Source organism: Rattus norvegicus, chromosome 10 (assembly GCF_036323735.1).
Source record: "Rattus norvegicus strain BN/NHsdMcwi chromosome 10, GRCr8, whole genome shotgun sequence".
NCBI classification, from domain to species: Eukaryota; Metazoa; Chordata; class Mammalia; order Rodentia; family Muridae; genus Rattus; species Rattus norvegicus.
The window spans coordinates 5800110-5819377 of NC_086028.1; the positions used below are offsets into that span (position 1 = coordinate 5800110).

At 50.4% G+C, this 19268-nt stretch overlaps 1 protein-coding gene across 1 annotated transcript in view; it reads left to right on the top strand.

Annotated features, from left to right (window-relative positions):
• The window catches only part of Tekt5 (tektin 5), a 36756-nt gene that overhangs the window by 13454 nt on the left and 4034 nt on the right, over window positions 1-19268 (top strand). The window contains exon 5 of the mRNA NM_001014224.3: window positions 3377-3599. Within this exon, the coding sequence (NP_001014246.1) occupies window positions 3377-3599 (223 nt within the window). The remainder of the gene's footprint in view (window positions 1-3376; window positions 3600-19268) is intronic.

The following is a 19268-nucleotide window of genomic DNA, read 5'->3' on the forward strand; positions in this document are numbered from 1 at the left end:
GAGTAGATTTTTAGGAACTAGGAATAAGGCGGCTCAGTGCTTGCTTAGTGCGTGCGTGCATGCGTGCGTGCGTGTGTACACAGAGAAACCACACACATACCAATTCTGCAGCCAGGCTGACATGGTTTACTGTGTTCAGGTCTCCATGTGCACACTGTGGATAAGTTAAAGCAAATTAAACACTTGGGCTATATTTATGTATCAACACCACGGGGGCAAAAGAGTGCCTACTTCCCTGGGTCGCTGTGAGGACAACAGGTGAATACAGGATGTGGGGAGCACAAAGCTCAGTGTTTGATAGAACATCGGACACTGGCTGGATGCTGGGTGTGCAGCATAACTCTTTCCCTCAAGCAGTGGGAGCTACTGATCTGTGTCCTGGGGGTCTCTGCACTCGCCCTGCAGCCCTGCTCTGTACCCACCTTGTGACTCTGAGTGACATAAGTGCCTCTTGAATGCATAGCACATTATTGAGGGCATGTCACCATAGCATGGAGGGTCATGAAGAAGAATAAGACAGGCTTTTCTATCCACAGGCGCAGTCTGAGGAGAAGAGGGCTGGAGAGAGGTGCTCTGGGTATAGGCAAGAGGGTGCGGTCTATCACGCACTACTTTTTAAGTCTAGCAGATAGAATTGTACTGGGGATTAGTTAGATACACAGTAGGCATTTATAGAGTGAAAGAATAAAGGAATGGACGGAAGGGAGGGAGGGAAGGAAGAGAGAAGAAAGAGAGGAAGGGAAGAAGTCCCTGGCTAGGCTCTCTGGACCAAGTCCAGAGTTATCGTCTGGATTTTAGCCAAGTAGTAAGGTGCCTTTCTTTGATTTCTGGTTGGTGTCGCTTCCTGCTGTGTGAGTTCTTTCCAACAAAGTCGAGGTCCTGGAATCGTAAGGCAGAGCTTGAAGCTCCTGTTGCCACAACCGCCCATCTGCACAGGGAGACCAATGGCCCCTCTACCTGTGCATGCCTTCCCCTAAACCTAGCACCAAGCCATCTCAGCTAGGAGACTGCTTTGGCCCTCAAGCAACTGGACTCTCAGAGTTGCCTTTGTGGCCACTAATTGCTCCCTGGACCGGATGTGCTAGCTCGGGACTCTGCAGGTTTGAGGCAGGTTGAGGAGGTCGGGTGACTGACTGGATTGCAGTGCCTCTAACCAGCGCAGTTCTCAGCAGCCTGGGAGGAGTCACGATGTTGGCAATGGTCGTGATGATGACTATGAAGGTGGTGATAACCACAGGGCCACTAGTGCTGACAGACGGTGGCGGTGATGGTGACATTGGCTGTGTTGAGAGCTTGACACACAGCATGGAATGAATTAATAACTAAGTGACAAGCGCTTACCGTGCATCTGGTTCTATAATCGGAATTTCGTCCAGGGCATAGGCACTGTCATTATCCCCATTTGGTGAAACCAGGTCACAGAGAGATGAAATGGCTGACCTAAACTGGCAGCAGCTGGCAGAACTGAGCTTTAAGTCCACATGGGACACCATGTCTGGGTTTTGCCGGCGCTGACTCCTTGCCTCTATGTCGAAGCCTGCACTCCCTTCTGTCTTTAGAAGACTTGGGCTCCGGGAAGTGCAGTCTTGCCACTGAGGTGTACCATGTATGAGGAGACAAGCTACCTTTGGTGACTTTCCCCAGGGAGCAGGAAATTGTCTCTGGGGATCTCGAAGCTGCCTGCTCCAGGGGCAGGCAGGGGTATGGCATGGTATCTACTGACAACGGTGTCTCATTGTGGGAGCACATTGTCTTAGCGTAATGGTTTTTTTTGGGGGGGTTGTCTTTTATTTTTTTGACACAGGGTCTCCCGGGTCAGCCCTTGAAGATTCATAGGTTATATTTTCACGCATACTCTTCCTGTGACTGGAAACGTAGGAAGACCAAACACTGTAATATTATAGGTTCCTGCTCAGTTTTTGATTTTGGTCTTTTCGAGACAATGCATGGTTCTCCCACCTCAGTCTCCTAGGATTCCAGATGTGTTCCACTACAACATCTGTTCTTTCTCTTCAATACATTTATATAAACTTATGACAAGGATTGGCTCAGACAAAGGTTAACCATCACCCTGATAGACACAATGATCACAGCAACATATCATAGTGGAAAATATTTAAAGCTTTTGAAGTGGGCCAGCGAGACGGCATAAGGGGCTAGCCTCCTGCTAGCAGGCCTGATGACCTGAGTTTAATCCCCCGGAGCCACCCTGTGGAAGGAGGGACTTAGTGTCTGCAGGCTGTCCTCTGGCTGCACATGCACACAACATAAATGTAATGTCATTATAAAATGCTGACGTAGATAAAAGAAAATGTATAAATTGGGCTGGAGAGATGGCTCAGTGGTTAAGAGCACTGACTGCTCTTCCAGAGGTCCTGAGTTCAAATCTCAGCAACCACATGGTGGCTCACAACCATCTGTAATGGGATCTGATGCCCTCCTCTGGTGTGTCTGAAGACAGCTACAGTGTACTCATATACAATAAATAAGTCTTAAAAAATTTAAAAACATATAAATGGTTTTATTTCTGGAAGTCTCCATGTGTTGTTTTCATTCCTCAGCCAAAATGCAGGCCTGACTCAGCGTCCCCATCACCTGCTTTCAAACTCCTTCCAGGCACATGGGAGTATGAGAGCAGCCGCATTCTCTATTTACTAGGCCTCTCCTCCTCTGGATGTGAGTTGCCCCAGGGACCTGGGTGCCATCATTCTTACTCACAGCTCTGCTGCTGGAGCTTAGAGTAAAGCTTGGCTGTGGTGGACCTTCAAAACATAACGATTAGGACATGGCGTGTGTGTGTGTGTGTGTGTGTGTGTGTGTGTGTGTGTGTCTCAGAGCACTGCACTTGCATAGCCTGTGTGATACTCTGGGCTCTGTTCTGGTACTGCAAAAACAAGCAAACAAACAAACAAACAAACCACAACACCCACCAGCTGAAGCCTTACTTGTTGAGCAAACAGGTTAGTCAGGTGCAGCCTCAGGCTCGTCACTGAGTTGGGCACTTGAGCCACTCTGGGCTTCTTAGCTTGGTTGTGAATTTGGAGGTGGGAGGGCAGAGCTCCTTGAAGGACCACCACCTGTCCCATCCACTCCCGAGTGCCTTATCAACAATCACCAAGCCCTTCTGACTGCATTCGTACCCTGTAAAAAGAGGGATGGATTAGGGCAGTTGCCCTCAGCAGGGCCGTTTGTGGTCATCAAGGCTGTGCTGGGAGCTCCTGGAAAGTGGGGAGGTCGGGTTTACCCTTGGGTGCGCAGGAAAATCAAAAAAACCACACGCCAAGGTTGAGGATCGCCTGAATACGGAGGTCCCCGAGACTTTCAGCAGCTCCCCCAGCTCCCCACCTGACTCCTGCTTGCCCTCCATTGTTTGCAGAGTCTCTATTCCCGAAACCTGGGCCAAGTTCAGCAATGACAACATCAGACACACTCAGAACATGCGGGCCAACTCCATCCGGCTGCGGGAGGAGGCGGAGCACCTGTTTGAGACCTTGTCGGACCAGCTGTGGAGACAGTTCACCAACACCAACCTGGCCTTCAACGCTCGCATCTCTGAGGAGACAGATGTGAAGAACAAGCTGCAGACACAGCTGGCTAAGGTGAGCCGGCGGGACACTCAGGTGCTGAATCGGTCCAGTCTAAGAGAGGGCTGTGAGCTCCCCAGGTGAGCAGGGCATCCCTGATCATTGATGATGGAGACTGGAGTTTGGGGCTATGGCACCCAGGGCACTGCTGTGGCTCTTGGTATCCTCTATTTACTCTGTAACTGGGGTACAACATGTCAGTTCACACCTCTGGGGTATCCTTCCTGCATAGACTTGATTTCCCCTGCTCATCACAAACGTAGACTGCATTCTGGCTACCGGAAGCTATGCTGGGCACTAGGAATAAAGGAAGGGAGGAGCGTCCCAAACAGGATGCCTGTCTATAGGCAGCTAACAGTCGGTTTGAGAGCAGTGGTAGGTGTGAAATTTACACAGTGACTTCGGGGTGTTGGTCTTGCTGCAGGGTCTTGCTGAAGTTGGAGGGACTAGCCCCAAACCTGTGTGAAAGCAGCCCTTTTGCTGTATACCTCTCTGTCCATGGTGTAGAGGGCCACAGACAGACAGGCAGACCTTGATGGAAAGTTGCTGGAGCAATTTACGCCCACTCGCGTCTGAACTGGCATCTGCCCAGGTGTGCAGACAAGATGAGTTTCTAGAAAATAATTGCAAGACTGTAATGAGGGGAGCAGTGGGGAGTGAGTCAGAAGGGGGCTTCCATGGGTGCAACAGAGAGACAGACAGGGGTATTTACAGACAAGCCAGCCGGAGGGGCGAGGGGGAGGGGAGGGGCGAGGGGGAGGGGAGGGGCGAGGGGCGAGGGGGAGGGGAGGGGCGAGGGAAGGGGCGAAGGGGTGGCTCAATTGGCAAAGCACTTACCCTCCAAGTGAAGGCCTGAATTCAGTCTCCAGCGCCCATGGAAAGAGTCAGACTCTACAGTGTGAGCCTGCAGTCCCAACACTAGGGAAGCAGAGACAGGAGGATCTGCTGGGTCACAGGCCAGTTCAAATGGCCGAATTGCTGAGTTCTGGATTCAGTGGAAAACCCTGCCTCAAAAGTTAGGGTAGGGAGTGATTGAGGAGGGCACCTGTCATCAAACTCTGGCCTTTACATGTGGCTGAATTCATCAGAATGTTGCAAAAAGGGCACATTCCTGTAGGGTTTTGTACTCTCTCAGGAATAATCTAGGCCCTCCACTGCTATTGGCTCCCTGTGTCAATGGGAAGAAGGGTGTGTGTGTGTGTGTGTGTGTGTGTGTGTGTGTGTGTGTGTGTGCGCGTGCGCGCATGTGTGTGTGCGTGTGTGCGTGTGTGTGTGTGTGCTCGCTTGTGCGCTGTCCCCCAAGGCCTGCCATCTGGCTCCCATTATCTCTCTGCCTGTTGTTTCCCTGCTGTTACTACTACAGCTCTTCCCATGTCTGCTGCAGCCCCTTTCATGCCCCCATTCTTCCCCAGACACCTGCTTACTGCCTGCCCCAGGACCTTTGCATGTTCTCTCCTCTGCCAGGAGCACTCTTCCCCAGGTGTCCTTGTGACCAACCTCTTGAAATGTCTTTTAACTCTTGCTTCAAATATCACTTATCATCAAAACCTACTCTGAATATCCCTGTCATACAGATCTCTGCTGTAGCCCTGTGCTGAGGGGGCAGACACAGGAGGGTCTTCTGTCACCCCCTCCCCCAGGGCCAGGTTTAGTGGGAGACTGTCTCGGGGAATGGAGAGTGAGATCAGGGTACCCAGTGACCTTCCGTGGCCTCCACACTTGCCTGCACACATGTGCAAATACACCATACACACACACACCCACATACACACAGAAAGAGAGAGAGAGAGAGAGAGAGAGAGAGAGAGAGAGAGAGAGAGAGAGAGCCAGCACAGCCACCCTCCAGTCTCACAGGACATCTCCCTAGGAGTCTTCCGACGCAGTCACAGAGTTTTCCTGTAAGGAGCCAAATACTGACTAGCTTTAGCTCTGTGGGCCATGTGGCTGCTGTCACAGCTACTCCACCCTGAGGGTGTGTAAGAAGGCAGCTGTGGAGAACTTGTACACAAATGAACATGGCTATGTCTAATAAGACTGTACTTGTGCTGGGTGTGCTGCACACCTTCAATGCCAGCACTCGGGAGGCAGAGGCAGGTGAAACTCTGCGTGTGAGACCAGCCTGGTTTACAGAGTGAGTTCTAGGACAGTCAGGGTGACACAGAGAAACCCTGTCTTGAAAATCCAGCCAGCTAATCAACCAACCAGCCAACCAACCAACCAACTAACCAACCAGCCAACCAGCCAACCAGCCAACCAACCAATCAACCAGCCAGCCAACTAACCAACCAGCCAACCAACTAACCAACCAGCCAACCAACCAACCAGCCAACCAACTAACCAACCAGCCAACCAACCAACCAGCCAACCAACCAACCAACCAACTAACCAACCAGCCAACCAACTAACCAGCCAACCAACCAACCAACTAACCAACCAGCCAACCAACTAACCAACCAGCCAACCAACTAACCAACAGCCAACCAACCAACCAACCAACTAACCAACCAACCAACCAACCAACCAACCAACCAGCCAACCAGCCAACCAGCCAACCAACCAATCAACCAGCCAGCCAACCAACCACCAACCAACCAACCTACTTTGTTTACAAGGTTAGACAGTGGACCAAGTTTGTGCCCTGGAATTGAGTTCAGTCAGCAGTTCCTCCTTCCTGACCTCTTAGAGCCACTTGTCTTTGAGTTGCTACAGAATTCTGGAATTCTTTTTAATTTGACATCAGAATTTAGGGTTTTTTTTTTTTTTTGGTTCTTTTTTTTCGGAGCTGGGGACTGAACCCAGGAATTTAGGGTTTTTTAATTTGCCCTAAAGTCACGGAAGCCAAGTGACTTGATTTATCAATTATGATAAAACACAATTACAAAGCAAGATGCAATAGAGGCTGCCACCCATTGCTTCTAGCTGTGCTGTGCAGTGTGTGAGCTCTGACCCTGACTGGTTGGGTACAAATTTCTTATAACCTTGGGCTATATTCCTTCTTTTTTAAAAAAAATTATTTCGTGTATCTCCCTCTCCTCTTTGTGTGTGTTTGTGTGCATGTGTGCATAGGTGTGCTTGTTTGCACACATGCGTTTGGGGACGGTCTCCACTGTAGGAGCTGAGGATTGAGCTCACATCACCTTTTGCGGCTTTTGTAACAGTGCCTCTATTTGATAAGCTGCCTTGTCCCAAATCTGTAACCTGCCCTGGGGTCTGAGAAAACACTGGGGCTTTAAGCCATCTTCTGGACCACTCTGGAGGGAAGCAGTTGCTGGCCCCAGAGCAGGAGAGGATAGTTCGTAGGTGGTCTGAGTTCTCTGTCAGCCAAAAGCCTGGGATCCTGTGTTCCCTCTCCAACATCCAGTTATCCACTGGAGTGTGTTAGGGTGAAACTCAGTGCCGGACAGGGGAACAGGACCCACTGATGTGCCAAGGAGAAGGACGTTTGGGGGCAAGCTGTGGAAAGCGCAAAAAAGTGTTTATTCTAAGGTTGATGGAGGCAGATCCTGGCAGGCAAGGGGACATTTGATGTGTTCTGCTACAGGACCATTAGTACCCCTGAACTGGATAGTAAGATCATAGCCCCTTCCGTCCATGATCCGCCTTCTCCAGGTGCAGGCGCCTCAGAGCCTGGCTAGTCCCAACGCACACACTTGCCTTTCTTAGTTTATGCGTTGCTCATGCTCTTTCCCCACACAGCATTGTGGTTTGATCTAGACCAATGGTAGCGACAGGAAGCTTCCATTAAACGCTCTTTTTGCTTCTAAATTGATTGAGCCGTGTGTGGAGACTCACACCTGTAACTGCAGTGCACACGAGGCTTGCTGCTAGTTCTTGGTGTACAGAGTGGGAGACCCTTTTTCAAAACAACAGCATTAAGCCGCAAACACAAAACACTTAGGGTAAGGAGATGGCCAGTGGGTAACAGTCAACTAGCCTGCTGACTGGAGTTCTATCTCCAGGGCCCACGTGGTGGAAAAAAAGAGAACTGACCCTAGAAGCTGCCTTCTGAGCTCCACAGGAGCGGACTGCGGCACGGGTATTTGTTACCCCCCACCCTCACGCGTACCACAAGTAAATGCAATTAAAAATATAGTAAGAGCCCCCACCCTCCACCCCCCAAAGCCCAACAGTAATGACATATAAAACAAAGTGACTGGATTTAAAGAAAGATCAAGCTAACCCTGCTATAACTTGTACACAGTAAGGCAGAAGTGTGCAGTAAACGAGGTGGAAGAAGTAAGAACCTGGCCGTGCGGACCTGTGGCCGCAGTAGACACTTGCGCACTGTGTATTCCCTATGCAGGTCCGACTGAGCCAGTGGGCGGGGCCTGGGAATCTGCGTCCGGATGAGCTCCTGCGCTGTAGCCCACGGCTGCTGATGCCATGGATCTCGCTGGGAAGATCAAAAGCAGTGTGTGTTGGCCTGGATGAACATCTGGGCAAGCAGCTGCGTCCTTCCCTTGCTTCACTTTCCTCTTTCTTTTCCTTGAGGGACAAAGCCAGGCTTTCCTGTTATGTAGACCTAACCAGATTTGTGCAGAGATGTGAAATGCCCTTGTGACTGCCAGGTAAAGTGTTGCAGTGTGTGGATCCAAATATCACTTCCTTCTTGCTGTGGTCAGGGGTGTGGCATCAGGAGACTGGCATCAAGGTGAACCAGACAAGCCAGAAGCCAGAAGCAGAGAAACAAGCTGTTTCTCTGCTGGCTCTCAAAGGCAACGAGGCTGTGGACTGCCTGTAGTCAGGGGACACGGAGCAGACACGAGACAGATAGGTGTGACCATCACTGAGGGGGCTGTGTGTGATGGCCAGGGAAATGACAAATGATTTTCTTCCTCTTTGAGATACATAGTGTAACCTAGGCTGCCTAGAACTTTCAATATAGCCCAGGCTAGCCTCAAACTATCATCTTACTGCCTTAGTTTCCCAAATGCTAGACTTTTGGGGCATGTACCACAGGTGGGCTTGTGTGATTCTTTTCTCTTTTCCTTTATTATTTTTGAGAATGTCAATATAAGTTCTATATTTCCATCATTCTCTCCCCACCTCCACCCCCAGGCAATTGTTTTCCATAGCCCTGATTGCTGAGTCATACCTGCTCCAGCCAGGCCTCGCTCTGGTCCCACACCCAGCTGCGCACCCACACCTGTGCTTGGATGTCTTTTTTCCTATGTGCGTGTTTGTGTGTGTGTGTGTGTGTGTGTGTGTGTGTGTGATGTGCGTGCATGTGTGTGTGTGAAGTGAGTGTGTGTACGTGCACACAAACAGATGGGCATACACAGATGTGTGTGTAAGACAGAGGTCATCATCAGGTATCTTCCTCTGTTACTCTCTCTGCCCTACGTTTTTGAGGCAGGGTCTGTCATCAAACCTGGAGCTCCCCTGTTCAGCTAGACTAGGTACCCAGCAAGCTCCAGGGCTTGCCTCTCATTTCCCAAAACTAGAATTACAGCCATTCCTTGGTTGCTGGGGATCTGAACTCAGGTCTTCATGCTTGCGGACAAGCACTTTACCCATTGAGTCACTTCAGGCCTAGACTTGGATTTCTAAGAGGCCTCCTCTTAACAGGCTGAACCCCCTTCTCTAAGGTTTCACCCTCTTGCTTATTCCACCGAGAGTCTTCCCCATCTCAATGTAGTGGCTCTAACTTCAAGGTGATTACAAGGGTTTCCTGGGGCCTCAACAAGTGCTCACCTGCCTGTTTTGCCTGGCTTGCTGCTAGGCCTCACACCTCCTGAGATCATGCCCTTTGTTATTTCAAACCCTAGTGTCACTGGTTAATTGCCACTAGTTTGGAGGGCCTCGACGCCTTGAGTAGGTAACCGTACAGCAGAGAGAACGTGTTGAGCTGCGTTACATTCTTCAGAAACCTGAAGGAGGGCTGGGGAAGGCTCAGTTGGCAGAATGCCTGCCCACCATGCACGACATTCTGGGTTTACTCACCAGTGCTGTGTAGACTGGGCACAGGGGTACCTGCCTGCACTTCTAGCACTCAGGAGATTCCTCCTCAGCTGTATAGTGGCTTTGAGGCCAGCCTGGGACACATGAAACCTTATCAAAAAAAAAAAAAAAAAAAAAAAAAAAAAAAGAAAAAAGAAAAGGAGGAGGAAGGGAGGAAGGAGAAGAGGGAAGACCAGAGGCAGGAATGCAGGAAGGGAAGAATGGATGGAGAAAGAAAGTTACTTGTCATGGAAAGAGTTTAACAAGACCACAGAAGGCTGTGAGTCTTAAAGCCTACAAGGCTTTCTTTTCTGCTGAAGTCCTCAGCATTTTGACTTTCTGGCCGTTAGAATCAGCAAAACTACCTCTTCGCTTGGGAACTGGGCAGGAAAGTGAAGAGTCTGAGGGTTGACAGTCAGTGAGGAGCCAAGGTCCTGGCTCTGGCTGCTGGCCTCTGTTTGATGTGAGGTTTCCGTGGATGGGAAATGCCTTCGTGCTTTCCAAGCAGCCAGAGCCCTTCCAGTACTGGGGTGAAGGACCAAGCTGCTGACGGCTGGCTTCTAATCTGGCCAAGTCCTGGGATGCAGTACTGCTGGCCCAGCCCTGCCTGGCCCTGCACACCACACTCAGTGTGAGACGAAAGATCCTTAGCTCTAAACACCGTAGAAATGGGTGGAGAGATGGCTCAGTGGTTTAGAGCATGAGCTGCTCTTCCAGAGAACTTGGGTTCAAGTCCCAGCACCCACATTGGTAGTTCACAAACACTTGTGACTCTGGTCTTCTGGCCCCTTTAGACACTGCATATATATGAGGCATACATTCAGGCAAAACACCCATACACACAAAGTTTTTAAAAAACATAAAAATGTGGAAAGGCAAACCCGTGTGTGGACAAGCAGAGTGACTGAGCTTGAATCTGGCCGAGGGGGTTTGGAGATTCGTTCCTGTGAACTGCAGGATCGTGGTCCATAAGAAAAGGGTCAAGGAGATGGCTGTGTGGGTAAACACTGTGCAGGCTTGAAGATCAGGATTCGATCTTCAGCACCGCACAGTGGTGAAGGCATGTGGCCCGCCTGTAATCCCAGCACCTGGGAAGCAGAGACAGGATCTCCCAACTAAAATGGCTACAGACTAGCTAGAGCTGGAGAACTCTGGCTTCTGTGACGGACGCCGCCTTAATAAAAACATGGAGAGCCGTCAAGGAAGACATCTAGCATCCACTTCAGGCTGCCACATGCATCCCCACACCCACATGCCTCACACATGTGTGAATGAGCACTCACACGTGTTAGCACACACCACATGCACATAGACATACCAAAGAGGAGGAGGAGGAGGCCATGACGATGAGAAGGAGTGAATAATCTTAACAGCTATGTGGAAGAGGAGATTCAGCAAGAGAGGACTCAGTAGGTAGGTGGCAGGGGCCTGTGTCCTCTTAGCTTTGTGTTGGAGGATAATGCCGGTCAGCTCCACCTCCAGGGTTCTCTCTGAGTTGCTGTACTGTTTACTTTCCTATTGCTCTGAGGAGACATCATAATCAAGGCCATGTATGAAAGAAAACACTTAACTAAGGGCTCACTTATAGCTTCAGAGGGTTGGGGAGCATGGAGGCAGGTGTGGCTCTGAAGCAGGAGCTTACATCCTGATCCACAAGATGGAGGCAGAGAGAGAGAGAGAGAGAGAGAGAGGAGAGAGAATGGGTCTGGCAAGGGAGGGCTTTTGGAAACTCAAAGCCCACTCCTAGTGGTACGCCTCCTCCAACAAGGCCACAGCTTCTCCTTCCTAAATAACCTACCAACTGGAAACCAAACCTTCAAATACAAGCCTATGGAGGCCACTCTTCTTCAAGCTACCACAGTTGGACAGCTATGGCCTGCTATAAGCCTTTCAAACATTTCCAGGGATGCAACTCAGTTGGTACAGTGCGTGCCTGGGGTGCAAGAAGCCTTGGGTTTGATCCCCAGTGCTAGAGAAACCTTAGGCAAAGTGTGTGTGTGTGTGTGTGTGTGTGTGTGTGTGTGTGTGTGTGTGTGCGTGTGTGTGTGTGTGTGTGTTCCATACCTGTAATCCTAGCACTTGGGAGGATCAGAAATTTAAAGTTATCCTCTGCTATGTTTAATGAGTTTGAGACCATCTTGACCCTGGAGAGAGGGGAGAGGGGGAGAGGAGAGAGAGGAGAGAGAGGAGAGAGAGGAGAGAGAGAGGAGAGAGGAAGGAGGGAGATGTAAGAAAAGAAAAATGTGTTGAGAAAATCCCCTTGAAGCCTTCAGATAGTGGGTTTCCAAGCATTTACTCCAGAGCACTATAAAATCCCCTACTCCATTTTGGCTTTGTTTTTTTACATTTATTTGTTGGAGGAGGCACCGTAGTTATTTGTGAAAGTCAGAGAAAAACCTATGGGAGTCCGTTCTCTCCTTCCACGATGCCGGTTGGTCCTCAGGCTTGGCTGCAAGCACCTTTACCGGCTAAATCATCCTGTAGGTCCCCACCCCAAATCACTCCCAAAGCCTAGCAGGGATTTCAGGACCCCTGCTAGAGACTGTTAACCACTGACATTTACGCTCCTCTGCCATCGCTGTGCTCAGGGATTGCTTGGCATCAGCATTAGAGCAATCATTTATAACCCAAATCTATTTGTGACATGTCTGTCAAAGTTTGGAGACATTTTGTCTTGTCACAACTGCTGAGGGTGTCCTGCCTTATCATCCTTACTGTTTTCCCCTGAGACAGGGTCTCTCTCTGACTATAGTCCTGGGATGACAGCCAACAAGTCCCAGACATCCCCCTGTCTCTGCTCCTCTCGGCACAGGGTCCCAGGGTCCCAGGGTCTCAGGGTCCCAGGGTCCCAGGGTCCCAGGGTCCCAGGGCCACACCCAGCTTTTCCTGTGGGCCTTGAGGATTTGAGCTCAGGTCCTTTTTCATTTGCATCAAGTGCTCTCAACCACTGAGCCACCTCCCTCCCTTACACCTCAATGCCCACATTTAAGGGCTCAATAGGAGGACCCTGGTATAGGACCTTCCATGTCCTGAGTGCCTGGCAGGGTTCCTAAGCCCTTCTCTCTCTACTTTTTGCTCTTGGGCTTGGGTGAAGTTGAAAAATATCCCACTATTTGACCCCCGCCCCCACCCCTGCCCCAGTACTCCAGACTTCTTGCCCCTTTCTGAAGCTGGAGAGCCAGGCATCTCCTTGGAAACCCCCGGGTTTGTGCAAATCAGAAAACAATAAATTTGCAAGGTTGCACAAAGCTGGAGGGGGTGATCGCCAGCTGGAGCTGCAGCCACTCCTCTCTCCACAGTAAACCTTCTGGCCTTGGAGGCTTGTTCGGCTGTCATAAGACAAGATGCAGGCAGAGAGCTTTATGAGGCAAACAGCTCTGCCACATGTACCCCCTCCCCCTCCAAGTCGTTGCCCCAGTCTGTGTTCCAGCTGGGAAGAGCAGCCCACTTTTCTACCCAGTAAAGTCCTTTTGTCTGAGGCTGCCAGAATTACTGTCTTCTACACGGTACAGTGCCAGTCAGTGTCCCCAGTGCTTCAGCAATGGTTTGCAACCTCTGGGTCATGACCCCTTTGCAAATCTCTATCTCCAAAAATATTTACATTATGATTCATAACAGTAGCAAAATTACAGTTATGAAGTAGCAACCAAAATGATTGTATGGATGGGGTCATCCCAGCATGTGAAGGACTGTATTAAAGGGTCTTGTCATTAGGTTGAGAACCCGAGGCTCTATACAGTTCTGAGTCCCAGAAGCCTGAGGAGCAACGGCTTTGCAGCATTGAGGGGTCATGACTCGGTTATGATGGTTTGTAGTGAGTTACAAACTAACAGGCCTAGGGCTAAACCTGGTTGTATAAGTAAAGTTTTATTAAAACACAGCCACACCCATCTCCACGTGGTCTGGCAGCCCTCATAGTACAAACACCAAGTTGAGTCACCTGGAAGAGGTCAACTTGAAGACTTGCAAAGTACAGCAGATCTGCTGATGCATACAGTATGCATCTGTACTTGGAAGGCTGAGTCAGGAGGATCACCCTGAGCTCTAGGCCAGCCTAGGCTACAGAGTTGAAATGCTGTCTCAAAAAAGAAAGGCTGGAGAGATGACTCGGTGGGTAAAACACTGCTGGGTAAGCCCAACAGGCTGAGGTCAATTCCAGGATCTCATGATAGAAGGAGAGAACCGGTTCCCTGAAGTTGTCTTCTGACCTCCCTGTGGATTTGTGCCATGGTTCTCACCCGTGCCGCCCCAGTCCCTGTAAATAACATTTAAAAGGAAAGAAGAAGAAGAAAAGAGAAAACACCAAGAACACTGCTGGTTAGCTTAGCCCCAGGATGAAGACACTTGACCTGGAGTCCCGGAGCACGGCGTTGGGATTCCTCCAGGCTGATGGCTGATGAGAACTTTGTAAAGCCGCAGACCCAGGGACAAATTATCTTGGACTATCATTAATCCCCTTTTGTCTGATGTAACATCCCTGCAGCCGGCAGGTAGAACCTTTGGAATGGTCCAGCAAAGCAACCCTCTAGCTTCTACTGGCCCTGTGGCTACAGTGGTCCTCAGGCTGCAACCTACAGGGAGGTTTCCCACCCTGCTCTGACCTGCCAACCTGGCACTCTCAGCAGTGAGTTTGGCATAGGTAAAGCACTTGTGGCTGTTTTATCCTGTGACTGACTGTGAACTCACAGTGCCACTTAAACTCACAGTTCCCAGCCCATGGTCACTTAACATTTAGTTCAGAGTCAACCATATCTTATTCCCCACAAGCAAGTACTAGGCTTGTGCCACCAGTGAAAATCCCCACTTGAATCTCAGAGCAAGGAGCTGTGGGGAAGGCAGGCGTGTGCATCATAGCTCAGGAGGGGAAAAGAACCCACCCTTTCCCTGTACTTTGATGCAATCTGGGTTTTGATGGATGAGATGAGGGTCACTCACACTGGGCATGCCCACTGGGACCAGCAATCCCGATGGAGCTCTTCTGAGATTCACAGACATATCCTGTAATGTCTTCACCGGCTCTCTGAACCCTCAGTTCAGACCCACCAATGTAAGACTTAACCATCTCATTCAGTCCTTACAGCCACACCTTAATGGGTTGTTATAATTCTGCCAGTCCAGCAAAAGAACGAAAGCACAGCTGGCAGCCAGGGAGGGCTCTGCAGATGTGGAGTACAGGTATTAGGCTCAGACAGGCTGGAAAACTCACAAGGTCACACAGCAAATAAGGACAGTAGCTGAGCCATGAAGCGTGTGTGACTCCCAACACTGTGGTTTTAGGGAGACGGAGTGATCTGTCCTCTGATGTGCAGCACCGGAGGCTTCAGACACACCCTTCCGGGACTCCTTATTTTGAGTGGCAGGCGCCCTGCCTCATGGGGATGCAGAGGAGTGAAGAAGGAATTCTCTTTCATGCCACCCTTTCCCAACTGAACTGCCACTCCCAGCCAGGGCAGGGAAAGCCTAGCAGCTGCCTGATCTAGTGTATCCAGACTCCTCCCATGGGGTGACCCCCTGGGCCCAATCCCCAGAGGTCCCGCCCAGCCTCTGGGATGAGCCAAGCTGTGCCCTCCAGCCTATTTCCCTAGCTTTGTGGGAACAGAAAGATGAACATTCCAGGGGAACCCCTCAGAGCCTGGGCCAAGATGCCAGGCAGCCGTGTGTGTGTGTGTGTGTGTGTGTGTGTGTGTGTGTGTGTGTGTGTGTGTGTGTGCCCTTGCTTGAGTATGTAGTATAACAAGGCAAGGCAGAGCTTAAGCCTGGAGAGGGAATGGCTCTCTCCAGAGGGCATCCACCTCTGCTCTGAGTGGCTGCAAACTTGACTGGGCTTTGCCACATCTGTGTCTCAAAGAAGGGACACACACATCGGCTGAAGTTTTGAAGCGTTGTTTTAATGGGTTAAACCGAAGCCGCCTTAAGCATATTAGCCACAGCCTGAGGAGGTGGCTGAAGGGAGCCTCCCTGTATCTGAGAAGGAGTCCCTTAAACAGAGGGGACAGCTCCCGTGAAGGCCGTGTGTGTGTGTGTGTGTGTGTGTGTGTGTGTGTGTGTGTGTGTGTGTGTGTGAGAGAGAGAGAGAGAGAGAGAGAGAGAGAGAGAGAGAGAGAGAGAGACCCTGCTTGAGTTTTCTTCTTTGTTCTCGTTGAGAACAGCTTTCAGAGCTAAGTCCAGTCAGGACCTGGACTTGTGGTCCCCTGGAGGGCTGAGGTTGCAGACCTGCTGCACCTGATATAAATGTGGGACTGTCACAGCTCTGGGGACAGGTCGGGGGGGCTTCAAAGGAGGCAGAGTGTTTGTGGGCCCGGGTACACGTTACCTACCTTTAGTAAGAACTTGGAACTTGAGGCGCTGCACTCAGGAGCATGTGCAGGCTTGCCCAGGCTCTCTCCTCTAGAGGCCTCCGGGGTTCCCTGCTTCCTGCCTGGGGTTTCTGGAGAGTCTGGGCCACAGGAGAAAGAGCACAGCACTGGGTCCAGTTTCAAAATTGTACATTTCTCCCAGAAGCTCGGGATGGAGCCAGCTCCCTCTGCCAGTTCCTCTGTGGGAAGCGCCTGTGGGTCCCCCATGCACAGATCCTAACCCTGCCCTGCTTGCACCTCCTTGCTGGCATAGACAGCCTGGGCTTAGCTCCACATCCCCACTTGCAGCAAAGTAATTAACCCAGCCCCTTCCTGCTGAGGACCCTATCAGTTTACCTACCTCCCTGTTGCCACCCCTCGCCTTCTCCCTTCTCGTGGTTCTACACTTCTAAGTGAAACGGGTTTCTGTGACCAAGTCTCCAAGGATTCCGAGAAGCCTCCCACCCACAGAGTCAGAACCTCAGTGGGGCAGAGCCGAACAGCCATTCTGAAGTCTCTGGAACACTACAGTGTTCAGCTAGGAAAGCCAGGAAACTTTACTGTTTAGACGGTAATTTCCCCCTTGAACTGTAGACTCTTTTTAAAGGGAAACTTTCATTTACATGTACTTTAGTGGGGTGGGGGCGAGGGAATGCGTGCGCGCGCGCGCATGGCATGGCCCATGTGTAGAGATCAGAAGAGACAGCGAGTTCTGTCTAGTCTAAAGACTAGAACTGAAGCCAATCATCAGGCACAGTGGCAAGCACTTTTACCTCAAAGTCACTTAATATTAATTTTGAGTCGGGGTCTTGTGTAGCCCAGGTTGGCCTCACTGAGGAGAACCGTGAACTATTCCCCTACGTCCATCTCCCGAAGGCTGGGATGACGGGAACAAGCCACAACACCCAACTGAAAGAAACTCTTGGGACTGGGAGCTTTCTGCTTTCTCTTTTGGTCCTGACGAAGGGGATGAGTTTGTCCTTTGGGTGAGCTCTTGGCACACATTGCTCATGTGACGTCCCTGGCTCCAGTCTTTAGGGGCTCTGTGGTACTGCTAGCAGCGCGCTCTGCATCCCTGGACACCCACTTTGATTGCTGCTATGTGGCTCTTCATTTCATGTGCCATTACAAACATACGTGATATCTACATGCTTCGGTAAATAGCGTTCTCACAGGGGATTGGGCTGTTGTCCTTTGTTACTTTTCTCTGTGTTGTGACAATCTAGGATGCTCTCCTGCTCAGGGTGATGGCCCTGATGGCTCAGGGAGGCCCAGGCCCTGGCCAGCTCAAACTGTTGCTTGTCCTGCAGCCTATCGGGACCACAGTCCAATCTTTCAGAGGCTGGATCTCCCACTGGGGAGCCTGGAGAGGCGCGCGCATGCGCACCACGTGCTTCCAGGGCTTCCCGGGCTTCCAGAGCTGAGATGAAACTGATGGAATGTTTCGGATGGAGGCAACCCTGGCTCACAGTGACAGGCTAGATAAGAGGCTGTGGGGACATTCTTTTGGCAACAGGAACACACACCTGGGCCTGGGCAGATGTGCCCTGGGTGTGAATCATCAGTGGGCCATAGCAGAAGGTTCTGGAAAACCCCAGTGTTCTGGAAAACCCACAGACAGGTCTGATCAAGATGTACAGCAAGGAGGGGCAAAGGGGTGTGAGATAAGAAGCAACCGAGGGCTCCAGCCTGGAGCCTGGGGAAGGAAGAAAGTGACCCCACATATTCTCCTGTCCTCACCCGCGTGTCCCTATGTCACCACTGATGCAAGGCTCCATCCCTGCCTTGTTTATGTACACATGAAAAGGAGTCTCAGACCTGTTTGCCCTGGCCACTTTACCATAACCATCTGCCCAGTCAAGTGCCGTGCACCTCAGTTTAAAAAGAGTCACCTCAATCTTTAATTATTTATTTAAAAGTGACAGCTTATGGATCAGGTGAACTAGCACATGCCTTGTTATCGCAGCTCTCTGAAGGCTGGAACAGGAGGATTGTCTTGAGTTTGAGGGAAGCCTGGGTAAAAAAAAAAAAAAAAGTGAGAAAGACCTCTGTAGTGGTGTGCGTATGCCTGTGTCCAGCCTGTCTTGGAGTGTTTGAGCTGTTATAAAGTGTGGACTGGATACTTTACAAACAGTGGATTTTACTTAGGTGTAGTGGCACGTGCTTGTATTCCTAGGCTTTTGGAGGCTAAAACCGGAGGGCTATGTCTCCAGGCTAGCTCAGGGTACACACTAAGACACTTTCAAAAAACAGACAAACAAAATCACACCCAAACAATGAAAGTCAAGTTTGGGAGAATGGAAGTTTCCAGTATCAGAAAGACCCCCGATTAGAAAACAGTTGATTTCTTGTTGTTTCTTGCATGAAGGAAAGGTCCCATGTCATGACCTATTCAATTCCCAAATGTCCCACCTTCGGCAGCCAGCATACTGAGTGAGGATTCCCATACACACACACACCCACGCACGCATACACGCACACACTGGAGAGTGGTAGCACTTGGTGACTCTGGATTTCAGATGTGACCAGGTGTCCTGGGATTTAGCTGACCACTCTTCTGACAAAGTTGGCTCCTACTCTTGGCTCCCTCTGTCCCCTAATCCCCAGTCTGGGTGATGAGACATTCCCAGCAGTACTGTACTAGCGATTTCTCTGGTTTTTAAGCTCCACACCCATTCGACTGGCAGAGGAGGAATAATAAACAGCCCTGTTACGAGTTGGGTCTAATTTCAGCATGATGGCGGCACACAAAACCAACATCTATTTACAGTAAAACTGGATCAAGCAGGGTCAAACAATGTCGTGGTTGAGCTTAGTGGTGCATTTTTTTTCTTCAAGCATTATTGACTCTTGGGCTATACGAAATCGAACTCTATGTGGTGATGGATAATTGCAGAAGATTCTGGCAATAAAGTGATCGTGGAGAGCATTAGTTTTAGGCTTGGCAGGAATAAAACGTGCATCTTTGGTACTGGGTAATTCCAGGGCTGGAGCAGGTATCAGCACAACCATCTACAAAGAGCCTTCTCACAGGAGAGAACAGCTCTCAAAGCCAGGCTGCTGCATGCCTGGGGGTGGAGAGCTGTTATTGCTCTGTGTGGAGATTCCAGGTACTACCATCTGCCCAACCTTAGGCAAGGCCAGGGATGGCCAGGGGCAAGGCCTGGCCCCTTTAATAACAACAGATCAGCCCAGTGTGGCTATTATTTTACTGTCGCCCTTGTTATAGCATTTTCATTTGTGTATTAATTTTTGAGACAAGGTCTCATGCAGCCTAGGCTAGTCTCAGATTTACTTCATAGTTAAGGATGTCTTTGAGCTTCTGACCCCCTTGCCTCCATCTCCCGAGTAGGAGTACAGGAGTGTGCTTACTGGGGATGGAAGCCAGGGCTCTGCACATACATTTCCA